Below are 27927 nucleotides of genomic sequence, written 5' to 3' on the forward strand. Positions count from 1 at the left end.
TCTCCAAATGGCTGAGAATTTAAGCACCAGTCCCACAAGCCTGCTGGGCACCTCCGGAGCACCGCTGGCCGAGGCCACAGGCAAAGTGGCTGCAGCGGCATGGCCTTCGGAGGAGGGGCACCGCAAACGCCTGCTCTGGCAGCTTTGTGGAGTCCGGTCTCCCAGGGACCCTCCCTCAGGAATGGATGTATGACCCAGTTTTCAACAGTCCCCTTCATGGTGCTGGGAGGATGAGAGAGTGCAACCTGGGCTACGTGCAGACCACCCCCCATCTCAGAGAGACCCCAGCAAACAGCTTCCCTCTGTGGCTTGGAGAAAACCCCAGCACCCGCCCCTGCGCCTGGGGGGAGGTTGAAGGCACAAGGGGCCCCAGTGAGGCGTCATCAACATGCCGTCCTGCCTACTCCCACCTCGTGCCCAGCCTCGTTTCCTCCCCATCACAGGGTGGGAACCGTGCCGCCCACCTCCCTGGGATGTGGTGAAGTCAATCGCGTTCAGACCGGGAGAGGCCACCCATGAGCCAAGCAGTAGCGCTGCACTCGGCATCGGCTCAGCCCAGGCCCCTCTCAGGGAAGAGCGATTAAGTCTCGCAACAAGCTGGGGAGGGGGGCAGTGTCAGCCCCTGTTTGTAAGGGGGACACAGCCTTGGAAAGGTCATCTGGACAGCAGAACCAGAGCTGGGGTGTGAACTGGGGGTCAGCTCTACAGCCCTCGAAGCCTCGGCGGTAGGTGGTGGTCAGGGACCGCCCACCGTCTCTGGGGCTTCCCCTGCCGTGACCCTGGCCCCGCACCGTCCTGGCCGTGTCCAGGACGCAGGGGTGGCCTGAACACTGTGGCTGCAAGGACTCCGGGAGCCCAGGCCAGAGCTGGCCAGCCCAGCAGCAGGTCCAGGCCCCGACAGTCCATGGTCCCTGGAGCCTCCTCTCTCATAGCCCTTCCAGACACGAGCCCACCCCTAGGGCCTCCAGCAGCCAAGGATGATGACAAGGGTCCTATGCTGGCAGTCCCAGTCTGCCTTCTGGATCCGGCTGCACCTGCAGCCATGCAACTGGACCATGGCCCAGCGTGCTGGGAGGGCGTCCAGAATCCTCGCTCTCCACGTCTTCCCTGGCACAGAGCATGTGTTAGTTATCTATTGCTTTGTAACAAACTCCGGACTTAGTGACTTAAGACCACACACTTTCACTGCCTCACAGCTGCTTGGGTCGGGCAGCCAAGCATGGGTCAACTGGGTCCTGTGCCTCAGGGGGTCTCATAAGGTGCAGTCAAGGGGTCGGTTGGGGCCAGCTGCCCTCTGCAGGTGTCCGGTGGGAGACAACTGGGAACCAGAGTTAAGGGGCTGGGCCCAAGGCCACACTGTGGACATAAGTACACACGCACACACGTGCTGTGCCCAGAGCACGGTGTCTGCTTCTACAGCACTGTCCCTGGAAAGCTGGCTTGGGTGCTGGAACCATTGTGACCTCAGGGGTGAGGTCAGGGCTGGCTGGAGTGGGGGAGGGGTGACCAGCGATAGGGCTGACCCTCCAGGCATGAGGACAGAGCTGGCTGCATCTCCAAACCACACCCCAGCATGGATGGGCAGCATTCAGAAAAGCCACACAGCCATGCCATGGCTGACAGGACTTCCTCAGCCAGGTACCAGGACCCCAGGCCAGCCCAGGGCCAGGCAGAGGCCCATGGGAGCCCAGGAGGGGACCCCCCGATGCTGTCTCCCAGGAGAGCGCCTCCCTGCAGGGCAGCCAGGGCCTGACCCCCCAGGCCCTGAGCCAAGGAGGGAGGGGTCCTGGAGCCCGTAGCCACTTGGGGGGGGGGGCGGGATTGGGGTTGGGCTCCCACCCCCAGGCAGCCCTTGACTTGGTGGAAAGGAGGCGGGGGGACAGGGGGGGAAGGAGGGACCCGAATTCCAACGCCGCCTTTGCCATTGCACTACCATGTGGCTGTTGAGTGCTGGAGGGGACCAGAGGCATGTGAATGAGTGGACAGATGGACGGACGATGGACAGACTGCCCACCTGCTTCCCTGAACCTCTGCTTCTTTGTCTGCAAAGTGGAGAGGACACAGCAGCTGTGTCCTTGCAGATGCAAGGAACATGCACAAAGGAAGGTTCCTCTTGGCCTTCTGTCCTGTGTCCCCAGTGTCCCAGGTAGACGCAAGGGCAGCTCCCTCTCCTGTGTCCAGTGGCAGGTCAGGTCGGAGGCTGAACGGTGGGCTCCCCCCACTGCCTCCTCAGCCCCCTAGCCTTGGGTGCGCTCCACGGGGACTCGGGCTGGCCAGCTCTCAGGGCTGTCCCTGGGGTGTTCCAAGTCGGGTTCTGGCTTATGGGCCCATCGCTGTGCTGCTCCAGAGGGAGTGGTGCGCGCCTGCCTCTGAGCACAATTACTCCGTCTGCACTGGTTTCTGCCTGCCTGCCAGGCCTGTCTCCCCCTCTGGCGCACCTTGGATCACTTCTAAGGCAAGAAAACGCTCCCCTGCAGCTGTTTGCTAACTGTGTTCCTATCGTTTTTCTGTCTTTAAAAATACATTCAGTTTCGGTCGCCATGGGGCCAGGATGCAGACTCGGGGTGGGACACCGATCTCGGTTGAGGCTGTGACCAACACTGCCCAGCCCGAGTTCCCTCCTGGGCACAGAGGGAGGCCAGGCTCTCCAGGAGCAGCAGGGAAGTGGCTGGCTTTCTGAGAGGCCGTGGGAAGAGGGGGCCTTCCAGGAGGGGTCGAGTGTGCACTGAGCCCCAGCAGAGACCATCCCTGGGATGCAGGCTTTGGAGTCAGACGGATCTGAATGGGAGCTGTCCTGCAGAGGCTGTGTGTCCTGGGACAGGTCACTGAACCTCTCTGTGTCCCAATATCTCATGAGGTTGGCATGAGGACAGCGTGTCCAGGATCAACCTGCGAAGGGCTCAGGAAGCTGGGTCCTGGTGTGGAGGCTGCAGGGGGCAGACCACCAGGATCCTAGTGAGCTGGGAGGGCTGGCCCAGGGCTATATGCAGAAGATCAGGGTGGGGCTGAGGCCTGCTTTGGACACATAGCTCTGCCTTTCATTCCACACACACTTGTCGAGCACCTGCTAAGTGCACCAGGCACTGTTCCAGGCGTCAGGGACACAGCTGGAAATGAGATGAAGAGCCCTGCCTCCTAGCTAACATTCCAGTGGGGGAGACAGCCAATATACAACAGACATCGCAAAGTAAATTATATGTTACAAGGTGAAAAAAAGGATTTAAAAAGTGGACAGGTTTAGGGGGGTGGAGAGTGCAGGGAGAGGGTCAGGTTGTGATTTTTAAAGAAGTTCATCAAGAAAGAAACAATTGAGCAAAGACTGGAAGGAAGCAAAGGACTAAGCCAAGCAGCTCACTGGAGGAAGGATGTTCCCCAGACCAAAGGAACAGCCTGTGCAAAGGTCCTGAGGTAGAGTGCGCCTGGTGCCCTGAGGAGCAGCAGGAGCTTGCTACAGCTAGGGTGGTGTAAGAAAGTGCAGAAGGAAGTGAGACTGAGTTGGGGAGGCTCATTTTTGTTCATATTTCTTTTGGTCTTATTTTTTAGTTACAGTATTTCTTTTTTATTTACCTACAGTAACATTCACTCTGTTTAGCAAGTTTTGACAAACTTATACAGTCATGTATCCACTACCATAAACAAGATACGGAACAACTCCATCTCCCGCCAAATGCCCCATGCCCTTTTTGTAGGCAACCCTCCAGCCACCCCCAACCCCAGAAAGCACTGATCTGTTTGCTGTCTGTAGAGTTTCACCTTTTCAGAGTGTCGTAAAACTGGGGCAATACAGGACGTGGCTTTGGGGGGCTGGTTTCTTTTGGGGCACATAATACAGTTAAGAACCCTCCACCCGCTCAGTTGATCAGTCATTCATTTCCTGTTGCTACTGAGTACTAGCTCTGTGGCTGTAACACAGCTTGTTTCTGCATTCCCCAGTCAGACATTCGGACTTCTTTCTGTTTGGGGCTATTCTAAAGCCACTGTAAACATACGTGTACAGATTTTTGTGTGAAGTAAGTTGTCAGTAAACGCCCAGGAGTACAATAGCTGAGTCGGAAGGAGGAGGTGGGCTTAACTTTCTAAGAAAGTGACAGACTCCTCTCCACGCTGGCTGCACCAAGTACAATAGCTGAGTCGGAAGGAGGAGGTGGGCTTAACTTTCTAAGAAAGTGTCAGACTCCTCTCCACGCTGGCTGCACCATTCCCATCAGCAGTGACTGCAACGCAGCCACTCTGCAGTCTCCCCAGCGCTGCGCGTTTTCTGCTGCCTCTGATTGTACCCACCCTGGCAGACGTGTGCTGACATCCCACTGTGGTTTTAATTTGTTTCCCTCCTGGGAAACGATGTCGAGCCGTTTTTATGGGCTTGTTTGCCATCTGCTTTCCTCTTTTAGTGGAATGTCTGCTTGAATCCTTCGCCTGTATTTTGTTAGGTTGTTTGTGTTCTGTTTTGTTTTGTTTTGTTTTCTGCGTTATTTGTATATTACAGGAACCGTCCTTTAGCAGATGTGTGATATGCAAATTCTTCCTCCAAGTCCAGGGCTGATCTTTACATTTTTCATAGATGCCTTTCAAAAAGCAGAAGTTCTTAATTCTGATGAATTTATGCATCAAGTTTTTACTTTATAGATAGCGCTTTTGGTGTCACATCCAAGAAATCTTTGTCCAGCTCAACGTCGTGAAGATTCTCTCCTGTATTTTCTTCTACAAGTTTTAGAATTTTAAGTTTTACTTTAAGGCCCATGATCTATTTTGAGTTAATTTGTGTATATAGTGAGGTGTAACCTGGGGTTTATCTTTCCCATGTGTATCATTGCAGCACTGTTTGTTGAACAGACTATCCTTTCTTAATTGAATTGCTTTTGCACCTTTATCAAAAATCAATTGCCTTATATATGTGGGTCTTTTTCAGAACTCTGTTTTGTTCCATTTATTTGTATTTCTGTGCCTTCATCAGTATCACACGGTCTTTATTGCTATAGCTTTATGGGAAATCTTCATATCAATTGTGTCAGTCCCCCAATTTTGTTCTTCTTCAGAATTGTTTGGCTATCTTCATTTCTTTATTTTTCCATATAAATTTTAGAAATGACTTATTGGTTACTATTTTTTTAAAATCCCGCTGGGATTTTGATTGGAATTACGTTGAATATTTACATAAATCTAGAGAAAACAGACATCTTAACAATATCGAGTCTTCCAGTCTGTGAACGTGGTATGTCGCTCTGCTTATTGAAGTCCTGACTTCTTTCATCAATATTTTCTACTTCACATTATATGGGCCTTGCAATTATTTGATAGACTTATACCTAAATATCTCATGACCTTTCATGCTCTTATATATGTCAGCGTTTGTGTTTTAATTCTCAGTTGTTCATTGCTAGTATATAGAAACATGACTGATATTTGTATACTGACTTTAAATTTGCAAATTAGCTGAATTCACTTTTTTAGTTCTAGCAGGTTTTTTTTTTTTTTTTTTTTTTTTAGATTCTTTGGAATTTTCTATTTAGGTAATACTGCCCTCTACAAACATGATACTCCTTTCCAGTCTGTATGCTTTTAATTTATGTCCTTAGCTTTTTCTGTGGACTAAGCAAGCCCTCAGTACAATATCGCATAGGAGTGGTGAGAGCGGACATCTTTGCCTCATTCCCAGGCATGTGGAAGACATTGTCTTTCACCATTAAGTGTGATATTAGCTGCAAGATTTTTCTGCATGCTCTCTGTCAGATTAAGGAAGTTCCCTTAATTCCTGCTTTTATTGTCAATGGATGTTGAATTTTGTCAAATGCTTCTCTGCATCTATTGGGATGGTTGTATGATTTCCTTCTTTCATCTACCAACATGGTGGATTACATTTGCTGATTGATTTTCAAATGTTCAACCAGCCTCGTATTCCTCAGATAAGCCCCACTTGGTCATGATGGATGAACACCTCTGCATCTCTTGGGTTCTTATGTTAAGAAACTTTGTAATGTCTTTGAATGGTTCGGCTGTCAGCGTAATGTTCACCTTGCTGAATAAGCCTTCAGCTTTCTGGAAGATTTCTGTAGTATATATTTTCCTCCTTAAATGCTCTGTAGAGGCCAAGAGTGAAGCCTTCTGGGTCTAAAGTTTTCTTTGTGGGTAGATTTTCAACTACAAATTTGATTTTTATCATAAATGTAAGGCTAATCTGGTTATTTTTTCCTTCTAGTTTTTGAAAGATATAATTGACACACAGCACTGCATGAGTTGAAGATGAACAGCACAACGATTTGATAGACATATGTCTTGAAATGATTATAATAAGTTTAGTGAACATCCCTCACCTCATGTAGATACAAAATTAAAGAAATAGAAATCAATGTTTTTTTCCTTGTGATGAGAACTCTTAGAATTTACTCTTTAAACAAACTTTCATCTATGAAGGGCTATTCTGGTTATTTAATTCTTCTTGAGTGAATTTTGGTATTTTATGACTTTGAGAAATTAGAGGGGAGGGTATAGCTCAAATGGTAGAGCACTTGCCTGGCACGTATGAGGTCCTGGGTTCAATCCCCAGTACTTCCTCTAAACCTAATTACCTCCCCACTAAACAAATAAAACAAAACCAAAAAAAGAGAAGAAATTTGTTCATTCCCTCTAAGTTGTCAAATTTATTGCCATAAAGCTGTTCATACTAGTTCCTTATTATTCTTTTATTTTATTGAAGTATAGTCAGTTTATAAGTTGTGTCAATTTCTGGTGGACAGCATACTAGCTCAGTCATACATATACATACATATATTCATTTTCATATTCTTTTCCGTTACAGGTCACAAGATACTGAATATAGTTCCCTGTGCTCTGCAGTAAAAACTTGCTGCTCATCTATGTTATATACAGTAGTTAGTATCTGCACATCTCGAACTTCTTTTAACACCTGCAGGGCCTTTAGTGATGTACCTCCTCTTATTCCTGAGATTGTATCTTCTCTTTTTTCACCCAAATAAGTACTGCTAGAACTTAATCCAGTGTATTCACCTTTTCAAAGAACCAGCGTTTGGTTCCATTGATTTTTCTCTGTCATTTTTCTATTTTCTATTTCATTGACTTCTGTTTTACTTTTTATTATTTCCTTTCATTGGGTTTAATATGCTCTTCTTTTCCTAGCTTTTAAGGTGGAAGCTTAGGTCATTGATTTCAAACCTTTATTCTTTTCTAACACTATAAATTCTAATGTTATGAATTTCCCTCAAAGTACTGCTTTAGCTGCACTTTGATATGTTGTGTTTCCATTTTCCTTCAGTTCAAAATACTTTTTACTTTCTCTTTTGATTTCTTCTTGATCTAAGCATTATTTTAAAATGCGTTTCTTAAACTTCCACGTGCTTGGGGATTTCCACCTTTCTGTTGATTTCTAACTTAATTTCACTGTGTTCAGAGGGATACTTTGTTTTATCTGAATCCTTTTAAACTTACTGAGACTTTTTATGGCTCAGAATATGGTCATTCTTGGTAAATATTCCACGTGCACTTGAAAAGAATGTGTGCTCTTTTGTTGTTAGCTGGAGAGTTCCAAAAACGCCAGTTAGATTACATTGGTTAAGAGTGTTGATCAGGTCTTCTACAGCCTTACTAATTATCTGTCTACTTTATCAAATTTTGAGAGACAGATGTTGAAATCAAGTATGATTGTTGATGTCAGATATTTCTCCTTTTGGTTCTATCTCTTTTGCTTCATGTATTTTGAAGTTCTGTTACAAGGTTCATGAATATTAACAGTCATTTACTCATCTTGATGAATGACCCCTTTATCATTATGAACTGATTTTCTTTATCCCCAAGTTATATTATTTGCCCTAAGACACATTTTGTCTGATATTAATATAGCCATTCTGGGTTCCTTTACATTAATGTTAGCATGCTATATCTTTTCCCATTCTTTTTTTTTTTAATTTATGTCTATTATATTTCTAGTGTGTTTCTTATAGGCAGCATACAATTTGATCTTGCTTATTATTCAGTGTAACACTCTCTGCTATTTGATTGCAGTATTTAAATCATTTACATTTAATGTGATTATTGACATGACTTGGTTTTAATTTACCAACTTGTAATATGTTTTCTCTGCCTCTTCTTTGTTCTGTTTTTCCTTTGTTTTCATTTTCTGTTTTAAAATGTCGCTCCACTGTCACTTGGTTTGCATGGTTTCCGACAAGAACTAATTCTTATTCTTATAACTCTGTTTCTTATCTTTATACCTTTGTATAAAATGTGTCTTTTCTTCTCTGGCTGTTTTTAAGGTTTTCTCTTATCACTGGTTTTAAGCAAATTTATTTCAATGTGACTTTGTGTAGTTTTCTTCATTTTCTTTGGCTTGCGACTCACTGAGTTTCCAGAATCTGTGGATTTATAGTTTTCACTAACTTGGAAACTTCAGATATTATTTCTTCAAATATTTCTCCTGTGAGAACTCAAATTAAACATGCACTATGCCCTGTGAAGTTGTCCCACAGCTCGCTGACGCTCTGTTCCATTTTTTTTTCAGTCTTCCTTCTACTAGTGTTACATGTTTGTACAGTTCCTGTTGTGGCTTCAAGTTCACTTCTTTCTGCTTCCATGATGTCTACTCTGCTGTTAAACTCACCCTGTGTATTCTTATCTTAAACCCAGTATCTTGGGGGGAGCCAAGCTGGCAGAGTAGAGAGACCCACAGCTTGCTCTGTCCCACAGATACACCAGGGATTACATCTACAGCCTCACTGACTCACACAGAACACCTACGGAACTCTGGCAGAGGGCCTCATTTTGAAGTACAGGAGGGTTCTCACAAAGTCCAATAAACAACAAGTTTGTACTGTAGAGCACAGGGAACTATACTCAATATCTTGCAGCAACTCATGGTTAAAAAGAATATGAAAATGAATATATGTATGTTCCTATATGACTGAAGTCTTGTACTGTACACCAGACGTTGACACAACATTGTGAACTGACTATACTTCAGTAAAAATATATTATAAAAAACATTGTATTTTTTTCACCTTTTCTATATTTTACATGTCTTTCCTCAGTGTGCTTATGTTTTAATCTGCCATGTTGAACATACGGAATATGATTATAATACCTTCTCATGTCCTTGCCTACTGATTCTGTCATTTGTGTCATTTGCGTGTTGATTCTGACCCACTGATTTTTCTCCTCAAGGTGAGTCAGACTCTCTTGCTTCCTTTGCATGCCTGGTAAGTTTTGATGCAATGCTAGGCATCGCAAATCTTACCTTTTTGGGTTCTGGATATTGCCATACTTTTTAAATATTTTTGAGCTTTGTTCTGAGATGCAATTAAATTATTTAAAATCAGTTTGGGCCTCTTGAGGTGCGCCTTGGGCCTTTCCAGGGCAGGCCAAAGCACTCTTGCCTAGGGCTGAGTTACTTTTCCCCACTGCTGAGAGAATACCAGTCACAGTGCTCTGACCAATATCCTGTGGATTACGAGGTTTTCCGCTCTGACTGATGAAAACTGAACAATCGTCAGCCTGTGTGAGCTCCAAGGACTGTTCCCTCCTCTCCCTTTGGGCAGTTTCTTTTTGCACGTGCACTGATCAGCATGCAGATATAGGCTTGGGGGGCGGGGGCTCTGAAAAGCCTCCAGAACTTGCATTCCCTCCTGATGCAGCCCTCTCTTATCACTCTTCTGCAAACTCTGGCCATTTTGGCATCCCCAAACTTCCACCTCCATTTCCTTGACTCAAAGAGACCACTGGGTTTTCTTGGGTTCCCTCCTGCTGTGCTGCAAATTAGAAACTTTCCAGGCAGCAGGCGGCGGCAGTGGGAGCTGGCCTTGTTGGTTTCCATCTCTCAGGAGTCACTGTTTGCCCTGCTTGCCATCTAATGTCTGATATTCATGGTTTTGATGGGGGGGGGGGGGTGTTTGTTTCAATTTTCCAGTTATTTAAGGCAGGAGGGTGAATCTGGTCCTTGATACTCCATCTTGGATGGAAACACCAGCGTCATCTTCATCGTATTCAGGATTTGGGGTTCTTCTCTGAGTGCAGCAGGGAACCACAGGAGGATTCCATGTGGCATGATCTGACACACATCTCATATTCCAATGTTAAGAGAGCTCAGCTATTCCTGCTAAGACACCACCTTCTGCTGCACCACATAGTGCACCACGAAATTTGTTGACTCTTTGTTGTTTGTCTTACTCACTGTCACATCGCTAGCACCTAGAAAGAGCGTGCCTCCCCCATGAAAAGCGGGAACTGAGAGCAGACAAGCAAACGAAGTCATGAAGCAGGCAGAGCAAGAGCCCGCCCGCCACAGGGGCTGCGCTGGAGGGGGGTGTGGGAAGGCAGCACCCACATTTACCCCAAATAAAGGACGCCTCCTCTGGGGGCCCTTTATGGCAGTGCACACCATCTGAAGGAATCCTTTCCCCCAAACTAGCAGGAGAGGAGGAGGGAAAGAGGGCATAGGGAGGAAGGAGATGGAAACCAGTTTTAAGGGATCCTACATCCTTCCTTCCTGCCACACATTCCTTCTCAGTGTCTCTCTCACACGAGCATCTGAAGTACCAGGATAGTGGGGCCTGGGGCACAGATGGGGCGTGGTTCTGCACACCCAGCTTCATGGCTCCTGCTCCTGCAGCTCCCCGACCTCCCTTGAGGACCCCCAGCATGATATCTGGGTAGCCAGGGCAGTCTCATGTGTGTTCCTGAAAAGATTGGCTCCTCCAAGTCAATGTGAGAGCTGGAGCAGGGGATGGAACACCCTGAGCCCTCCACATCCCTCCAGCCACGTCTGTCCCACCAACACTTGATGGGAAACCAGGCCCATGGGTGATGCTGCCCACTAAGCAGGGCCCTGGGGCCTCCAGACCCCTGCCCCCTTCTGAGGATTCAGCCAGTCCCTTGAACAGAAGGGTGGGTGTATGGAAAGATGTTGCCAAGTCTCATCCAGACCAGGGTGACTGTCAGCGTCTACTACACCTGCATCAATGAACATACCCAAGGGCACCCAGGTGCATGCACTCAGAACCCCTTTTCCATTTCAGAATCTGCTCCCACGTCTCTGAATCCACGAAGAAGCAGTTTTTCATGAAGGTGCCTCAGGATTCTGCCCGCAAGGACAGAAAGACGCACCCCACCACTATCCTGCTCTGCAAGTCACAGAGCAGCCAGGCTGCCCTGGTGCCCCAGGAGCACAAGACATTCTTGGAGGAAGCATACAATGCAGGTGACCCCTGGCCCCAGGACTTAGGTGGGGCAGGGGCAGGTGGTCCAATTCCAGCCGATCCCATCATGTCCCTCCACCTGAAGGCGTCCTGGGGGTGGGGCCAGAGGAAGTCTACCCTCCGGGGCCTGGGGGGCGTCACCAGAGACTCCTGCCCATCTTCCTTGGCCTCTTCATGCCTCCTGAGGCAAAACCCAGAGCCAAACAGTTCTCTGCCGCAGCTCGCCCTCCGCGCTCCTCCAACATCTTTTCACACCTGAGAACCGCAGTTAAGGCCTGGCGCCCTCATCGGGATGCTTTTTCTTTCATTCAAAGGATGCCTTGCCCTCATAATTCCAGGAAAGGTTAAATTGCCACCTCCTCTGAGAAGCCAGTCCTGACTGTCCCTCCATCTTATTCAGGGTATATAGCCCCTCCCCTCTCTGTGTGCCCAGGGCCTTTTATGCAACCTTCTCACAGAACTAAAACCCACTGATACAGGCTGGAGGCTCCTTCAGAACAGAGCTGGGCCCTGACTCCCCTTTGAGCCTCCCACACAGCCCTGTGACCACACAGTGAATGGACATCATTAAGTGCTGGGTGGCTGGATGGAGGATGAAGGAATGAATAGACAGAGGGATAGAGTGATGGTTGATTAATTTACGAACAGATAGGTGGATGGATGGATGAATTTTAAAACAGATGAATAAGCAGCACTATTTACAATAGGCAAGACACGGAAGCAACCTAAATGCCCATCGATAGATAAATGGATAAAGAAGATGTGGTGTATATAGAATGGAATAGTATTCAGCCATTAAAGTGAATGAAATATTGCCATTTGCACAAACATGGATGGACCTAGAAATTATCATACTAAGTCAGAAAGAGAAAGAAATATATGATATCACTAATATGTGGAATCTAAAAAGTAATGAACTTATTTATAAGGCAGAAACAGGCTCACAGACATAGAAAACAAACTTATGGTTACCAAAGAGGTGGGGGGGGAATAAATTAAGAGTATGAGATAAACAGACACACACTACTATATACATAACAGATAAACATCAAGGATTTGCTGTACAGCACAGGGAACTATATTCAATATCTTGTAATAGCCTGTAACAGAAAAGAATCTGAAAAATATATGTGTATGACTGAATCACTTTGCTATATACCTGAAACTAACACAACTTTGTAATCAACTATAGTTCAGTTTCTTTAAATGGCTGAATAGTGGGTAGATGGATGGGTGGCTGGATGGATAAATTTATTACTGGATGGATTGATGGATGAGCCTAAGGATGGGCAGGCAGTTACATAGACAGATGGACTGATGGACAGACGGACATACGGGTGAACGTGTGGGTGGATGGACAAAGGAGCGATGGATAGGTGGATGACAGATGAATGGATAAACGTTCAGATGAAAAGGAGATTGAGTCAATGAGCGAGTGGAAACATGCACGAGTGAGCATGGATGTATTCCCTGCACGCATTCCCGCTTCTCATCCTCTCTGGAGCCCCACAAGGACCACCTGAGCAGCCAGGAGGCCCAGGATTTCTTAATGTGTTCAGGTCCGCAGTCCTCATTTTCAGATCACTCTTTCCCTTCCCAGCCCCACCCGTTCCTTGCCCACCCAGCCCGGCTGGCACAATGTGACCTTCCCACAGCACACCTACCTCACACTTCCTTGCCATCCGCTTTAGCCATCTGCTTCAAGATGCTCCGGGACCTGAACGGCTCAGACCCCCTCCGCCGGAAGTCCATCATCAAGAAAATCACGCACATGGCTCACGAGGCCCCCAGCCTGGTGCTGGGGACCATCCACGACTACTTTGTAGACAACCCGGAGGTGGGAGCTGCTTGGGCCATCGGGGCAGGCACGGGGGTTGGCGGGCTGGATTCCAAAGTGGGCTCCAATCTTGTTCCTCCAGGCAGCAGCTCTGTGCTTCGGGGCCAGTCAGTCTCCTCATAGGTCCAGTGAGCCAAGGGGGAGGGAGAAAAGTGGGCCAACACGTGTTGACCGTCCTCTGATGGCCTCATGATAAGATGTGACCCCAGAGATGAGGAAACCAAGGCTTAGGGAAGGGAAGTGATTGCTTCAAGTCACAGAGGGGTGGATGGTTGGGGGGATGACTGGGGGAAAGTGCTGTCTGGTTTTTTAATGAATGAGTGAGTGAATGAATGAATGAATGAACGAATGAACAGGTGGAATGCTTTTAAAATCCCATAGCAGTTCCCTGAAGATAGGGACAAAGTTTTATCCATCCATCTCTGCAAAACCTAGCTCAGGGCCTGCACATCGTAGGCGCTCACTACGTGGGCCTGCACATCGTAGGCGCTCACTACGTGGGCCTGCACGTCGTAGGTGCTCACTACGTGGGCCTGCACATTGTAGGTGTTCACTACATGGCTGTTGGGTGATGGCCAAATGCATCCACACTCCCCGCTGGCCCCCTCACTGTCCCCCACCGATGCTTCCCCTGGCAACTCCCCTTGTGGTTAGACGTGACAGATCCCTGAGCCTCTGTCCTCTGCCACCCACAGATCTCCACACGGCACAAGCTCCGGCTGCTCCACGTCCTGGAGAGCGTCATTGAAGCCAGCGACTTCATGGAGGAGACCTGGGAGACCACCTTCATGCAGCTGGCCCTGGAGAACATGACCAAGTCTACGGTGGGCCCCCCCGACCCCTACCCCCACCCCCTGCCCCAGCAAAGAGGCCGCTCCCCCAAGGGCTTCCGAGGACGCAGGCAGCCGCCCCACGGGACACAAATAACGCCAGGAGTGCCCAGCCTTCTGGTGGACCTAGCAATTCTGACCCTCTTCTCATTGTGTTATCATGAGCCCCTTCAGAGGGACAACCCCATGCACCCACTTTACAGATGAGAAAGGGGACGCTCAGAGAGCACATTGCTGGTCTAAGGCCGCAGAGCCTGTAGGTGGAAGAGGCAGCGTCGGCTGCATTCAGAGCCCTTTCCCACGCAAGTCCCTGCCTGGATGTGGGCTCTGGGTTCCCCCACCACCACCTTCCGCACCGTTCCCATGGCTGCATCCACACCCCGTGTGCGTCCCACCCCTCCCCTGACTGTCACTCAACCCCGGGCTGCCTGTCTCTGGGTCTCCACCTGATGGAGACCACAGGTTTGCCACTGAACCATATGTCCCCTGCCGCCCCTGCCCCTACAGCGGTCAAGGCTGCCAGGGGCCCAGCAACCGTCTAGGCTGACTTCTCCTCCAGGGACTCGAGGGCCAGCAGCCTTTATTTAGACAGAGTACCCAGGGATGCCCCTGGTGGACTCGGTAATAAACACGGGGCAAGTTGTGGTCGGAGAGCGGTGACTGTCACCAAGGTTATCACTGTGGAAGGAGCCCCAGCCACCACCCCCACAAAGCGGGAACAGGCATATTTAGCCCTCCCACCGGAGGTTCGTGACCCCCTTTTGAAGCTGGAGGGACCGAGGCTCCAGGACTTTAGGACACTTCCCTGCAGTAACTGCCCAGCTGGCCACCAGCAGCGGTGGCGAGCCCCCACGCTCCCCTCAAAGACATCGTGGGCCACTGCAGTGCGGGTAGCAGGGAAAAGCAGGGAACAAGGTCCATACGTGCCCTGCGTGTGTTCCTCCTAACGTTCTTTTTTTTTTTTTTAATTTTAAAAAGCTTTTCACTCACGGTTGTGAAACATAATCAGGCATACTTTAAAAGTACAAGGCATCTTCGTGGAGTTCACAGCCTACTAACCACACGGAGCTGTGGGCCAGGGACGGAAGGGACCCGAGCTGCCGGGGGCCACAGGTCAAGCAAAGGCCGCCAGTGTCTGGGTGACTTGGAGCCCCTCCGGGACAGCCTGCGGCAGGGCCGGGGCACACGGGGCACCGAGGCCAGGCTGCTCTGCACTCTCTGCTCCTAAACACACCACAGCGCACACCGGCTCTCCAGTGAGGGGCGGCAGGTCTTCTGTGGGTCGGTCCGGGCCTCACAGGAGAGAGCGGGTGCATCACCACCCAGATCAAGGCCGGCAAAGCACATCCTCCGGCATCTCAGGATCTGGAGGCCAGGCTGGGACCGCCATTGTCTCTTCCCTCCAGGGACCCCACCTCCTGCACCCAAGCCTTCCCCCTTCCTGATTTACTCTCTTGTGTTGAGACGCTGCCTCCAGTAGGTCCCTGGGAAAGCTTGCTTGGGAAGTACAGTCCTGAGACCGTGCCTTTCTGCAAATTCCTCCGTTCCGTTTCCCAGGGACTACGTGCCATTGATCGCTGTCATCTTGTCCTCCTTCCCCTGGTGACACCGCAGGGACTCCAGAGCAGCTCTGAATGCCGCTCCTTTACCCGCACCTGCCTTTGTGCCGGCGGCTCGCGGCACCGGCGTCCTGCGCTCTGTGATCCCCAGCGCCTGCCTGGCTCAGGGCTGCTTTAACCGCTGTGCGGGGTGGCGGTCCTGCAGCCTTGCAGTCCGGCTGCTTCGGTCCTTTCCTTCTGGGAAACGCTGACTTAACTCGCTGATAACATTGTCCCTGTGTTTCTCTGTCTTGGGCTCCGGGAAAGCCTGACACTCAGGTGAGGGACTTTCAACGGTTTCTAACATCATCTCGCCTCTCTCTCCTGTCTCTCCGCCCTTTGTTCACTCTCTGAAGATCTGTGATCTTCCAAACCTTCTACTGAGCTTTCCGTGCATGCCTGCGAGCCTTTTACTTTCAAGAGATCTTGATTTCTGTTCTTGGAACGTTCCCGTTTCATCCTGTTTGCAGCTTCACGGACGCAGTGCCTTATCTCTCAGGACGTTGAAAAGACTGTTTTCTTCAAGTTTCATCTCTCTGATGGGCCTCTTTCTTCCAAGTGCCTTTCTCTGGGTTTCACCAGGTTTGCGGCTTGGGGTGTGGTTTTAGCCCCTCCCAAGTCCGCGGCCTTCTCTGCGTGGCCGTGTGCCTGCGGTTAGGGTGAGTAAGGCGGTCTGAGCACACAGCCGGGTGATGGGTTGGGCGCCCGCTCTAGAGCTGTGGTCCCCACGCCGCCTCCCCCGTGTCTTTCCTCCTGGACCGTCCACATCTCCCAGAGAAGACCCTGATCCTGGGCCGGCCACAGGCAGCACCACGGAGGCCCTGGCCCCGGAAGTGTCTGCCCCCGTGCGTGCAAGCCTGGCCTCTCCAGGTGTGCAGAGTGGGGACACGTCCGAGCACCTGACTGCCTCCTAAGCCGCCTTCCCCTCAGCCCGCCTCCCCAGCTGCACACACCTGGGAGACGCGGCCCTCAGGGTCTCCAGCAAACAAAGGGAGAGTGTGCCGTGCAGGCGGACTGGTTCTCAGCTCGCCCCACTGCCCGCTTAGAGTTCTCCCCCTCCTGCTTTCCGGCTTCAGAACATGGTCGCTATTGTCCTTTTTAAAAATCTCCTAAAGATAGTGTAGTTGAGGTCTTTTTTTTTTTTTTTTTTTTTTTTTGGAAGAGCAAAATCAGATTCAATCCACCATCTTGATAAGAAGCCATCACATTCACCCTTTCAATACATTATAAATGATGTAAGGATTTCATTCGATGATTCAAACAGCATCCCAGGGCGCTTAGGGAGGGACCAGAGACCCCCTCACTTTTAGATGCCACCAAATGCAGGGCAGACGCCCAGCCTCAGCCCAGGCGCCTCCCTCACACCAACAGTTATAGAACTCACCTGTTGGCTCCCACTGAGAAACGGAGAACGGGGACTCAGAACCGCAGCAAGAGCAAAAGAAATTCCAGCACACCGGTTGAGGAAAGCGCTGCCTGTGGCAACACAGAGCCAGGCCCCCGAGGGCACCCTTCTCATAGCCGGCGGTGGCCTGGCCAGGGTCCAGGGAGGGTCGGGGGACTGGCCAGCTGGGCCTCTGCCCCCAAGCAGCTGACACTCTGACCCCTTAGGCCAGAGAACCTGGGACAGAAGCGTAGACTCTGGTTCTGAGTCTCTGCTGATTGAGACTCAAAGGACATGGCAGTGTCCTGAGCCACCAAGGGCTGAGGAAGAGCTGCCACCGGCTAGAGCCCTCAGGCCGCACCTCCTGAGTGCGGGCCTTGCAGTGAGCGTGGAAAGCGGGCTGGGATCTGGATAGACGGGTGAGAGAGACCCGTGTCAAGGCTCAGAAGCAGGAGGAATGACGGTGGGTTTCTGGAGCGGTCAGGGGACCAGGAATGCTGACAGTCAAGTGCAGTCCTGAGTCCTGAGGCTGAACCTGAGCTTCACCGGCCAGCTCTGTGTACCGGGCTTCCTCAGCCTCAGCTTTCTATCCAAAAACTGAGCTGACAGGAGCTGTCCTGCCCACCCAACTGGACCGCGTGTGAGACGCCAAGGCCCGGTGTGAACACCCACTCTTCCTTTCTGCCCCCTCCCAGGAGCTGGAGGAGGCGTACCAGGACGCGGCCAGCAACGTGCTGCTGGCCGTCTGCAAGCACTCGTGGCGGGTGGTGGCCCAGCACCTGGAGTCCGAGGTCCTGACGGGCATCTTCCCGCACCGCAGCCTCCTCTACGTGATGGGCATCCTGACCTCTAACGGTATGTCCTGCCCTTGGGGCTGGGTTTGGCCACCCTCTGGCCCCAGGCCAGCAGGGCAGGGTGGGGCCAGTCATAGAGAAAGACTTAGGGAGGGGCTCAGCAGGGCTGCTGCCCCGCAGGACACACACAGGACCGAGCATCGGCTGCATAGCAGCGAAGCATCTTCATGCCAGAGGCAATGGGCTGTGGCCCGAGCGTGCCCACAGCCCACCTCCCCTCGGCCGGCCTGGGCCATGTCGGGACCCCCAGGATAGGACACCAGCGGCCAGCTGTGCTGCAAGTCCCAGCTAGCCCATGCCCCTGCTGCCAGCACTTCAACGACAGGCCTGGACAGACCCAGGACAGAGCGAGAGGGTCCAGGAGGCAGTCCAGCACTGCCGCGTGGTCCTCCCCCTGGATCACCGGCAGACAGGGAGACCAAGCTCACAGAGGCCGTGTGACAGGCCCAGGTCACCTGGCAGCACATCACAGGCGTGCGGGGTCCTGGTCTCAGTGGCTCCTCAGTGGCTGCTGCCTCTGAGTCACTGAGAGGTCTGGACACCTGGGGTCTCTGAGGACCCTGAGGAAGGACTGATGGGGAGGGGTCCTGCCAGGAGGAGGGCTCACCTAATGCAAGACAATAAACACTAAGTGTTCAAAACATGCCTGGCCCTGCCATCCGGAGCCCACAGACTCGCCAGGGAGCCAAGGGCCAATTTGTGTTAGTTGCTCATTCATTCATTCATTCATTCACAAGCATGAGCTGAGCTCACTGCTGCCCAGCTGGGGAGGTACTGGGCTGCCCTGGTGGCCATCAAGGAGGGCTTCCTGGAGGAGGCAGCCAAGTCTGAGCCATGCCTTGACGGATAATAGGAGTTTGAGGAGGGAATGGTGGGTCTACACCTCGGGGCCTTGAGGAGGAGTTGGTAAGCAGCCCCTCCCTCTGAGACTGGGTTTCCAAAGTTCCATAAAAGCTTTCCAGCCTCCCCATGTTCCCCTCTCTGAGCCTCATTTTCCCACCCCTGAGGAGACCCCAGCACATCCCAAGTGACCATGACTAGAGGGAACCCTCCATTCACCATTGGTGAGCCTGAGGCCCAGATAGGGAACGTGGCCAGTCTGAAGTCACACACAGCAAAGGTGGCAGGCCACAAACTCCAGCCCAGCTCTCTGTACCCCAAGCCAAGTCCAGCCCACCATCCTCCAAGCCCACGTCCCCCATGGACCCAGGATGGGTAGAGGCAGGACAGCTTCACCCTGACTCAGTCCTGTCCCAGGGGTGGGGGAGACGGAGCCCAAGGCCCAGCCCTGGCCGTGGACATTGGGTCCGGCCTCCAGTGAGCCCCTGCCTCCCTTCCACAGAGGAACTATTCAAGGAGGGAGAGAAGGCATGCTGGGAAGAGCAGTTGGCCCGGGTAAGGAGAGAGCCTGGCCACCAGGGCCCTCTGCGGGGACCATGGGGGGCGACAGGGCAGCAGGCAGCAAGCCAACGTGGGAGGGCACCTGCGCAGCCCTGGGAGGTGGGAGGAGGGAGGAGGAGAGGGAGGGGGGAGGGAAGGGAGGGAGAGGCCCACTGTTACAGATAAGCAGACAGGCTTGGAGGGGAGACACTTGACCACAGTCATGAGACTGGTCCCTGCGGAGAGGTCTCTAGACACCTGGCACAGAACAACTGTCCAGCACACACAAGGCCCTTCCCCTCGCACTGAAGGCCCAGAGAGGTTGCAGAGGCCAGGTCTGAGAGCAGGGAAAGAAGAAGGACGCTGGCCTGCACTGAAGCCCCACGTGAAGGGCTTTCACGGCTGGGAGCAGGGACATGGGGCCCTGGCATGCCTGGGTTCAAGTCCAGGTTCAGCCAGTCACAGCTGTGTGACCTGGGTGACCTACTTTGCCTCTCTGTGCCTTAGTTTCCTCTTATGTCAGTGGGGATATAAGTCCCCAGCTCAAATGTTTGCTGTGAGATGACAGGAAACAACCCGTGTAAAGCGTTTGTCACCGCGGGACAGGCAGGAGCCCTCGCTACGTGTTAGTTATTGTCGCCGCATGGTAGCAGCAGGCAGTAGTAATTCCATGGCATTTAGGAGAAATAGTGCCGCCGCCACCAGCAGCAGCCACACAAGTAATTAACAGAAACATGAGACAGAAAATCACTAAGGATACAGAAGACTTGAACAATGTAATTAACCCGATTGATCTAATTGACATTCCTTTCAAATGTAAACAGAGCATTCACCAAGACAGATCATTTGCTGGGCCGTATATCAAGTTTCAATAAATTTAAAAGGATTGAAATCAACCAGAGCACATTCTGGGACCAGAACATAAATTAGAGGTCAACAGCAGAAGGACACTCCGGAAAATCCCGCGTTTCTGGCAGTCAGACAACACGCTTCCAGGCAGCCGACGGAGCAAAGGCGAGATCACGAGGGAAATGAGGAAAGGTTCTGAATTGAGTGATAAAGAAAGTACGCCCTGTGGAAATCTGTGGGGCTCAACAAAAGCAACACTTAGAAAGAAATCTATATTTTAATGCCCATGTTAGAAAGAAGAAAAGTATAAAAACTGTTACCTATACTTCCACTTTAAGAAGCCACCCAAAAAAGAGCAACAAAGCCCAAAGTAAATAGAAGGAAGGACATAATGAAACTAGAGTAGAAATCAAAGAAATTTTTTAAACAGACAAAAAATAGAGAGATTTTTGAAAAGCAGAGAATAAAGCCAAAAGTCGGGTATTCAAAAACTGATAAAATGGTAACCTCCTTGATAGGCTGATCAAGAAAATAAAAAAATATTAAATATCAGAAAAGATATTTGGACATGGAGTGATAATAAAATGATTCCTACAAATTAGGCAGTCTAATTCCCTGGAAATCCACAAATCCCCTAGAAAGCACAAACAAAACTGACCCAAGAAGACACAGAAAGTCTGAGTAGTCCTGCAGCAAAGAAATTGGAATCATAGTTAAAAACCTTCCCACAAAGAAAGCTCTGTGCCCGGATGCTTCACTGGTTAATTCTGTCACAAGCTGAGGAAGAAATAATACCGATTCTATACAGATTCTCTCAGAAAATAGAAGGAACACTTCCTAAATCATTTTATGCAGCCAGCACAACTCTGACACCAAAGTCAGAAAAAGACATTACAAGAAAACTATAGACCGTGTTCTTCATGAGGATGGACTCAAAAATCTTTAACAAAATGTTAGCAAAATAAATCCAGCAATATACCAAAAAATTTGCACATGTTCACCGACCTGGAAACTCTCAGAACCCAGTCCTTTGGGGTTTTTTGGAGGCTTCATTAATAGATATGATTAATGAAATCATTGGCCATTTATACAATGGAATACTATTCATCCACAAAAACTGACAACATAACGCCATTTGCAGCAACATGGATGCTCCTGGAGAATGTCATTCTAAGTGAAGTAAGCCAGAAAGAGAAAGAAAAATACCATATGAGATTGCTCATATGTGGAATCTAAAAAAAAAACAAAAACAAAAACAAAACATAAATACAAAACAGAAATAGACTCATAGACATAGAATACAAACTTGTGGTTGCCAAGGGGGCAAGGGGTGGGAAGGGATAGATTGGGATTTCAAAATGCAGAATAGATAAACAAGATTATACTGTATAGCACAGGGAAATATATACAAGATCTTGTGGTAGCTCACAGTGGAAAAAAAATGTGACAATGAATGTATGTATGTTCATGTATAACTGAAAAATTGTGCTCTACACTGGAGTTTGACACAACATTGTAAAATGACTATAACTCAATAAAAAATGTTTAAAAAAATAAAAAGAGAAAAATAAAACGCTACAACTAACATAGTGATGAACCTGCCCACCAAGACTAGAATAAGGCAAAGATGTCCATCTCTCCACTTCTGGTCAACATTGCACTGAAGTCCTAACCACTGCAGTAAGGTAAGAGGAAGGGGGAAAAAAACATACAGATTGCAATGGAAAATGTAAACCCAGCTTCCTTTGCAGACAACATAACTGCATACACAGGAAATCTCGCAAAAGTTTTCTTTAATGCTAGAAATATTAATCACTAATAATTGACTTTAGCAAGATCTCAGGATACAAAATCAATATGCAAATGTCAATTGAATTTCTAGATACTAATACAAACAGCCGGAAAACAAAGTTCAAAAAAAAAAACAATGACACATCCGCATTAAAAACATAAAAGACTCCAAGATAAATTTACCAAAATATATGCAAGATCTTTACAAAACTTTGCAAAAAGAGATTAAAGAAAACCTAAATAAATGGAGATATATGATCATGGGTAAAATGAGTCAATAATGTTAAGATGTCATTTCCCCCAAAATTGGTTTATAGATTCAGTGCAATGCCAATGAAATCCCAATAGACTTTATTATAAAGTTAAATATAATCTACATATTAAAATTTTATATGGAAATTTCAAGGGACCTAGAACAGCTAAAACAGTCTTGAAAACGAACAAAGTTGTGAGAATTATTCTACCTGATTTTAAGATTTACTATATAGCTACAGCCAACCAGACGGCGAGGAGTTGAGAGAGACTAAACCAATACATCAGTGGACAGAATAGAAACTCCAATATAAAACCACACATATGTAGTCAGTTTGTTTGTTTGTTTGTTAGTTAGTTAGTTAGTTAGTTTGAATAAAGGTACCAATGCAATTAGGAAAGTCTTTTGAACAAATGGTTCTGGAACAATTGCATATCTAGGAGGAAAAAAAAGAACTTTGATGCCTACCTTGAACCATTCACAAAAATTAATTTCAGATGGAATCAAGGCCTAAATATAAAAATGAAAACAAAAAAAGTTTCTAGAAGAAAACACAGAGGAAAGTCTTGCCAACCTTGGGTTAGGTAAATATTTCTTAGGACCCAGAAAGCAGTCATCATAAAAAGGAAAAGATGGATAAATTTAATTTCATCTAAAGTAAAGCATCTGCTCATCAAACAACACAGTGAGGAAAGAAAAAAAAAAAAAAAAAAAGGAAAGCCAACAGACATGGAGGAAATGGCCACGGCCACAGTAAGCATATCTGCCAAGGGAGTGTGTCGTCAGTAAATGGAGAACGTCCTACACCTCGGTGAGGAAGCGACAACGGCCCGGCTGCAAAAGTGAACAAAAGGGTTAAACAGGCACGTCGCAGAGCAAGACATGAATGACCAATCAGCCAAAGAAACAGTGGTCAGCAGCTTGAATCCTCAGGGAAATGCCAACTTAAAACGCGGTGAGCTGCCCCCACCGTCCCACAGACGGAACTCAGAGGAGGGAGGACGACCCACCAAGCTGGCAGGGAGGCGCGCCGCTCGCGGGCGGGTGAGACCGCCTTGGAAAACTGGCATTTTCTCATAAAGGGAAACACATGACTCAGCAATTCCACTCTTAGGTACTGACCCCAGAGGCATGAACCATTTGTACACAAAATTACACATACAAGCATGTTCCTGGCAGCCTTGTTCATAAGAGCCTCCAACTGGAAACAGCCTGTACCAGGTAGACCAATTCCCTCCCCAGATACCGAAAGTCAATGACTGGCTCGTCCACCTGAGGAAACTAGCGAAGGAACAGCCTGTCCGACTGAAACCAGGCAGAAGAAATGAAATAATAAAAACCGTAGCAGAAAAAGAGGAGCGAACTTGCTGGAACATGCAACAGCACTGTATGTTTAGAGATGTTTCCTTCATGTATTTGATTCACTCCTTTATTAACAGAGTGTCAGCTACTTGCCAGGCGCTGTCCTAGGTGCTGGAGAGACAGCTGTGGGCAAACCGGACAAGCCCCCACCAGCATCCACACCCTAGGGGGGCCACCCTCAGCGGACACTCACTGAGCATCTTTGATGGCTGAGCCCTGGCTTGGTGCTGGGGACATGGTCAGGCTCCCAGTTTCCAGGTTTCCCCCTTGGACACCTCCAGGGAGGTGAATCTTGAAAAATGAATTTCTTGTACCTGAAGGCTAGCAAACAAATCAGAGAGCGGGCTCTGGAGCCTCAGAAGAGGGGAAGGGGCAAGAGGACAGTGGAGTCAGGGCTCTGAGTGGCCAGGGCTGCGCCAGGGCTGGTGGAGGCCGGGTTCCCAGCTCACCGGATGGAGGGAGAGGCCGCTCAGCCCTGCCCACGCCCATCTGCTCACAGATAGCCATCAAGTCGGTCCAGTTTCTGAACACAGATGCGTGGTCCAAGGAGCTGCTGGGGGCACTGACCAAGCCCAACCAGATACACCAGGAGCAGCCCCCAGAGAAGGTGGGCCACAAGCACCCCTGCTGCCCACAGCACAGGCCCGGGGCTCTGTCCACAGGACGTATGCCTAGAGCAAGATCAGGCCCCAGAAGGAAACTGAGGGACCCCAAAGAAACAGGGGCAGGGCCTGGGCAGCAGGACTTGAAGCCGCACCCTTGAAGCTTCACGACCAAGCAGGGAGCTGATGGTCCCAGAGCAGGGCGGGCAGGGTGGCTGCCGGAGCCCAGGGAGGGCGAGGGAACCTGGACAGGGGAAGTGGCAGACCATCTGGGGTGGACAGGGGTGGACAGGGGTGGACGCGAGGAGGGGTCAGGCTCAGGACAAGAAGTTGAACCCTCCCCTAGGCCTTCCTGTTCCTCTACTATGGGCTGATCCTTCAAGCTGAGGACAATAGCACCACAGTTAGGACACACCTGAGGACCCTCCTGGAAACGTCCCACCAGTGGCCCAAGCAAAGGGAGGTGAGGACCTAGCCCCCACCCCATCCCCCAACCACCTGACCCCGACCATAGGATTAGCCTGATCCTGGTCACACCCTGAGCCCCGACTCTGGTCACACTCTGAGTCCACCACAGCTATGTCCTCTTCCTTGTCTCACATCTATTTCCTGGACTCTCATTCCCACCTCTGGCACAGGTCTGCCCAGAGCTGGGTGGGGGTGGTGGCAGTGGTAACAGACCTCTAAGGAGTCACCTCTCCCTCCTGCCCCACCCCCACTGCCAGCCCCTATAAAGAGATGCCCACGAGGGTGGGCTCAGAGATGCATGTCCTCAAGAGGGTAGGGGTGGGAAGCAGATGCCCTGTGACCTCAGACAAGTCCCCTCCCTTTCTGGGCCTCAGTTTCCACACCCCCAGGTGAGGGGCAGGCCTGGTTCAGCCACCCAGCTTCCGTGACCCTGGCCCCCGCCCCCGCAGGGCATCGCTTTCACGGTGGGGCTGGCTGCAGCCCGCCACCTGGACCATGTCTGGGCCGTCCTGGAGCAGTTTGGCCGGAGCACGCCTGTCAAATGGAGCTTGCACAGCTTCTCCCCTAAGGTACTGGCTCCCTGGGGGTCGGGGGCCTTGGCCAGGGACTGGGACAATGGGACCCAACCCTCCATGAAGGTCTAGGCCTCTGAGGAGGGGGATTCTGGGGCGAATTAGGGGAAGGGGCTTTGGACCATGCGTCCTGAGCTTTGTTCCCGCCTCTGTGCCCACCTGTGTGTGACCCCTGTGCCTCAGTTTCCTCCTCTTGAATAGTAACTCCTCCTCACAGCTGCTGGGATGGAAGGGAGCCTGGCTGGGAGGCCAACTTAGCGGGTGCTCGGGTGACAGCTCCCGGCACGGCTGTGGCACCTGCTGTGTGTTCCTTAGTGGCTGTTTGATCCTGGGCCTCATCCAGAGCACAAGACAAGGGCCAGCGGTCAGCCCTGGGCCCCCGCTGATGAGCGGAGCGGCTCCCGCCCTCACGGCCCCCGGATGACGCCCACGGGCAGAAGCAGCGCCTGGGACTGTGGAAAGGGAGCCTGGGCAGGACAGCGGGGGAAGAGCCCTAAGGAAAGCTGGCGGCCTAGGGGTGGCCGGCCAGCCGCCTCCCGGGTGTCCTGCCGCCAGCAGGCGGCAGAGCGGGGTCTGCGACCCGCCTCTCAGACCCTCAGAGGGGGTCTCATCACTGATGGCAGTGGTGTCCTCGGGTGACACCGGGCATGTCCCACGTGTCCTTCCCAGCTCTCTGGGTCTTGCCTGGAGCCAAAGCTCCAGGTGTCCCATCGCCATGTCTCTGGGTCTGGGTCCAGGAACAACCCTCCCAGGCCCCCAGCAGCCTGAGGCAGGGTGAAAAAGGGGACAGGCCCTGGGCTCCTGGGGAAGGGGCGATGATGAGGCCGGGAGGGTGAGGGGCTTGGACTCCAGCCTGTTCTGGCAGAGCCAAGCATCCCCGCATACAGCCCTAGGTCACCCCATAAGGCCCCTCCCAACCCCCAGGGGGGGAAATTCCATTTTCCCTACCTTCCTAGTGAGGCAGACTGAGGCCCACCAGCCCTCAGAACACCCTGCCTCCAGGACCCCACGAGGGCCTGGGGCACCTTCGGTCACTGCTCCCCCGGCGGAGGGCTCAGCAGGGCCCTGGTGCTCCTGACCTGCCCCACCCCACCCGCCTGTGCGCAGAACTCGGAGGACCTGCGGTGGAAGTGGGCCAGCAGCACCATCCTCCTGGCCTACGGGCAGATGGCGGCCAAGGCCAAGGCCCACATCCTCCCGTGGGTGGACAACATCTTGTCGCGCATGATCTTCTACTTCCACTGCAGCTCCTGGGTAGGACCCCTTCTGCCCCGGAGCCCAGCCTCATCACAGCCCGGGGCCCTGCCAGAGTCTGAGTCTGAGTTCCAGGCCTTCCAGGGCCTTGAAGCCCACCCCCCACCTCCCACCCACCCTGGAATCATGCAGAGCTGAGCCGAGCCTCCCCATTGCCCTCCCTCCTCATCCGTCCTTCCCACCTGAAGCTTTGGGGGCCTTTGTGATGACCCACCTTAACCCCACTTCTCCCCTTAAAGCAAACCCTGGGTTTTTACTCAGGGGTTTGGAAGTTCAGAGGAACTCCCATCACTCCCTGTGACAACAGTCCCCTGACACACCCTGTGCCGGGGCCTCACCCCAAAACTGAGGGGCCAGGCAGCCCCATGGGGCCACTGCAGAGCTGAGGCCTTTGGACCTGGGGTAGCCACGCATCACACGAAGCTGGACACCGGGCTCCCTACAGGCACCTCCTGATGCTTAAGTGTCATCAGTGTATTCACATTCTCAAAAAATATCACAGGGGTCCCCCACAAAAACAAAGCCCATGTGTGCGACCCCACCTGAAGGTCTCTACTCACCCCCTTGGCCATGGCCCTGCTGCCACGTGTGACCACGACTCTTGTGCCCTCCTGCCCCCCCGGCCCCACCCCCTTGCCCCGCCGCCTGACCGCATGCCAGGACGAGACCCTGAAGCAGAGCTTCCTCGCGGGCGTCCTCATGCTGGTGGGGGCCATCAGCCGCAGCGAAGGGGCGCAAAGCTACGAGTTCTCCCAGACCTCCGAGCTCCTCGAGTGTCTGATGGTGAGCGCAAGGTCCTGGGGTGGAGGGGGGGCTTCCCCGGGGCGGAGGGGCACCTCCCTCAGAGCGGTGGCCTCCGGGGGAGGCGTCCACTGGGAGAGGGGTGGCAGACTGGACTCCTAGAGCATGTACCAGCCCCTCACGGGCTTTCCCACCTGGACACACGTCCACATCGCCCACACCGCTTGGTTCTTACCATGATCCTGAGCTGGCCAGGTACCTCCACCTCACAGCTGATGAGGCTGAGACCCAGAAAGACCAGCACCACCCCTTCTGCTAATACTGGCCTAGCTCAGGCCACTGGTTACTAGAGACCTGGGGCCCCCAGGACGCCTGGGGTAGGGGAGGACGTGCACGAGTGATAGAGAGTTATCATAGTGATAGTATGACAGTAAGAACAGTTCTCACTGGGCTCCTGCTGGGACTCACTGCTTTGCATGCCTTGCTTCACATGTAACACACGGGCAACGTGGTAGCTGTGGGTCAACAAAGCTCAGTGCAGTTTGGAGATTTGCCCAAGGTCATGCAGCTAGCATGTGGGCAGCCAGGATTCAGACATGACCCATCTGATTCCAAAGTCTGTGCTCGAGTTCTCTGAGTGGGAGCCACGGCCCCCGGTAGGTGGGGAGCTAGAGCACAGTCCAGTGGGTTACAGAGGGGCTGGCCACCAAGGCCTTTAGACAGGGGTGAGACTTGGTCAGAAGTGGGACAGGCCCAGGCGTGAGTGACTCAGCCTTCACCTGGGCATTTGCAGCTTTTGATGGAGAAGGAACCCCAAGACACCCTGTGCACGTCGACCCGCCAGCAGACCATCCACATCATCTCCAGGCTCTGGTAGGCCCCCCAGCCCCACACAGGGTCCTCAGCGTCAAACGCAGCTTCCCCACTCAGGCTTGGTACCAGCAGGACAGT

General features: G+C 51.2%; 1 protein-coding gene across 1 annotated transcript in view; it reads left to right on the forward strand.

Annotated features, from left to right (window-relative positions):
- The first annotated feature begins 1573 nt into the window (after positions 1-1573).
- The window catches only part of LOC102517316 (maestro heat-like repeat family member 5), a 62509-nt gene continuing 36155 nt past the window's right edge, over positions 1574-27927 (forward strand). The window contains exons 1-12 of the mRNA XM_032467548.1: positions 1574-1638; positions 11022-11203; positions 12893-13038; positions 13734-13862; positions 17546-17705; positions 19047-19099; positions 23839-23946; positions 24288-24404; positions 24859-24978; positions 26089-26235; positions 26896-27018; positions 27770-27849. Of these exons, the coding sequence (XP_032323439.1) occupies positions 1574-1638; positions 11022-11203; positions 12893-13038; positions 13734-13862; positions 17546-17705; positions 19047-19099; positions 23839-23946; positions 24288-24404; positions 24859-24978; positions 26089-26235; positions 26896-27018; positions 27770-27849 (1430 nt within the window). The remainder of the gene's footprint in view (positions 1639-11021; positions 11204-12892; positions 13039-13733; positions 13863-17545; positions 17706-19046; positions 19100-23838; positions 23947-24287; positions 24405-24858; positions 24979-26088; positions 26236-26895; positions 27019-27769; positions 27850-27927) is intronic.

Source organism: Camelus ferus, chromosome 25 (genome assembly GCF_009834535.1).
Source record: "Camelus ferus isolate YT-003-E chromosome 25, BCGSAC_Cfer_1.0, whole genome shotgun sequence".
In the NCBI taxonomy this organism is placed as follows: Eukaryota; Metazoa; Chordata; class Mammalia; order Artiodactyla; family Camelidae; genus Camelus; species Camelus ferus.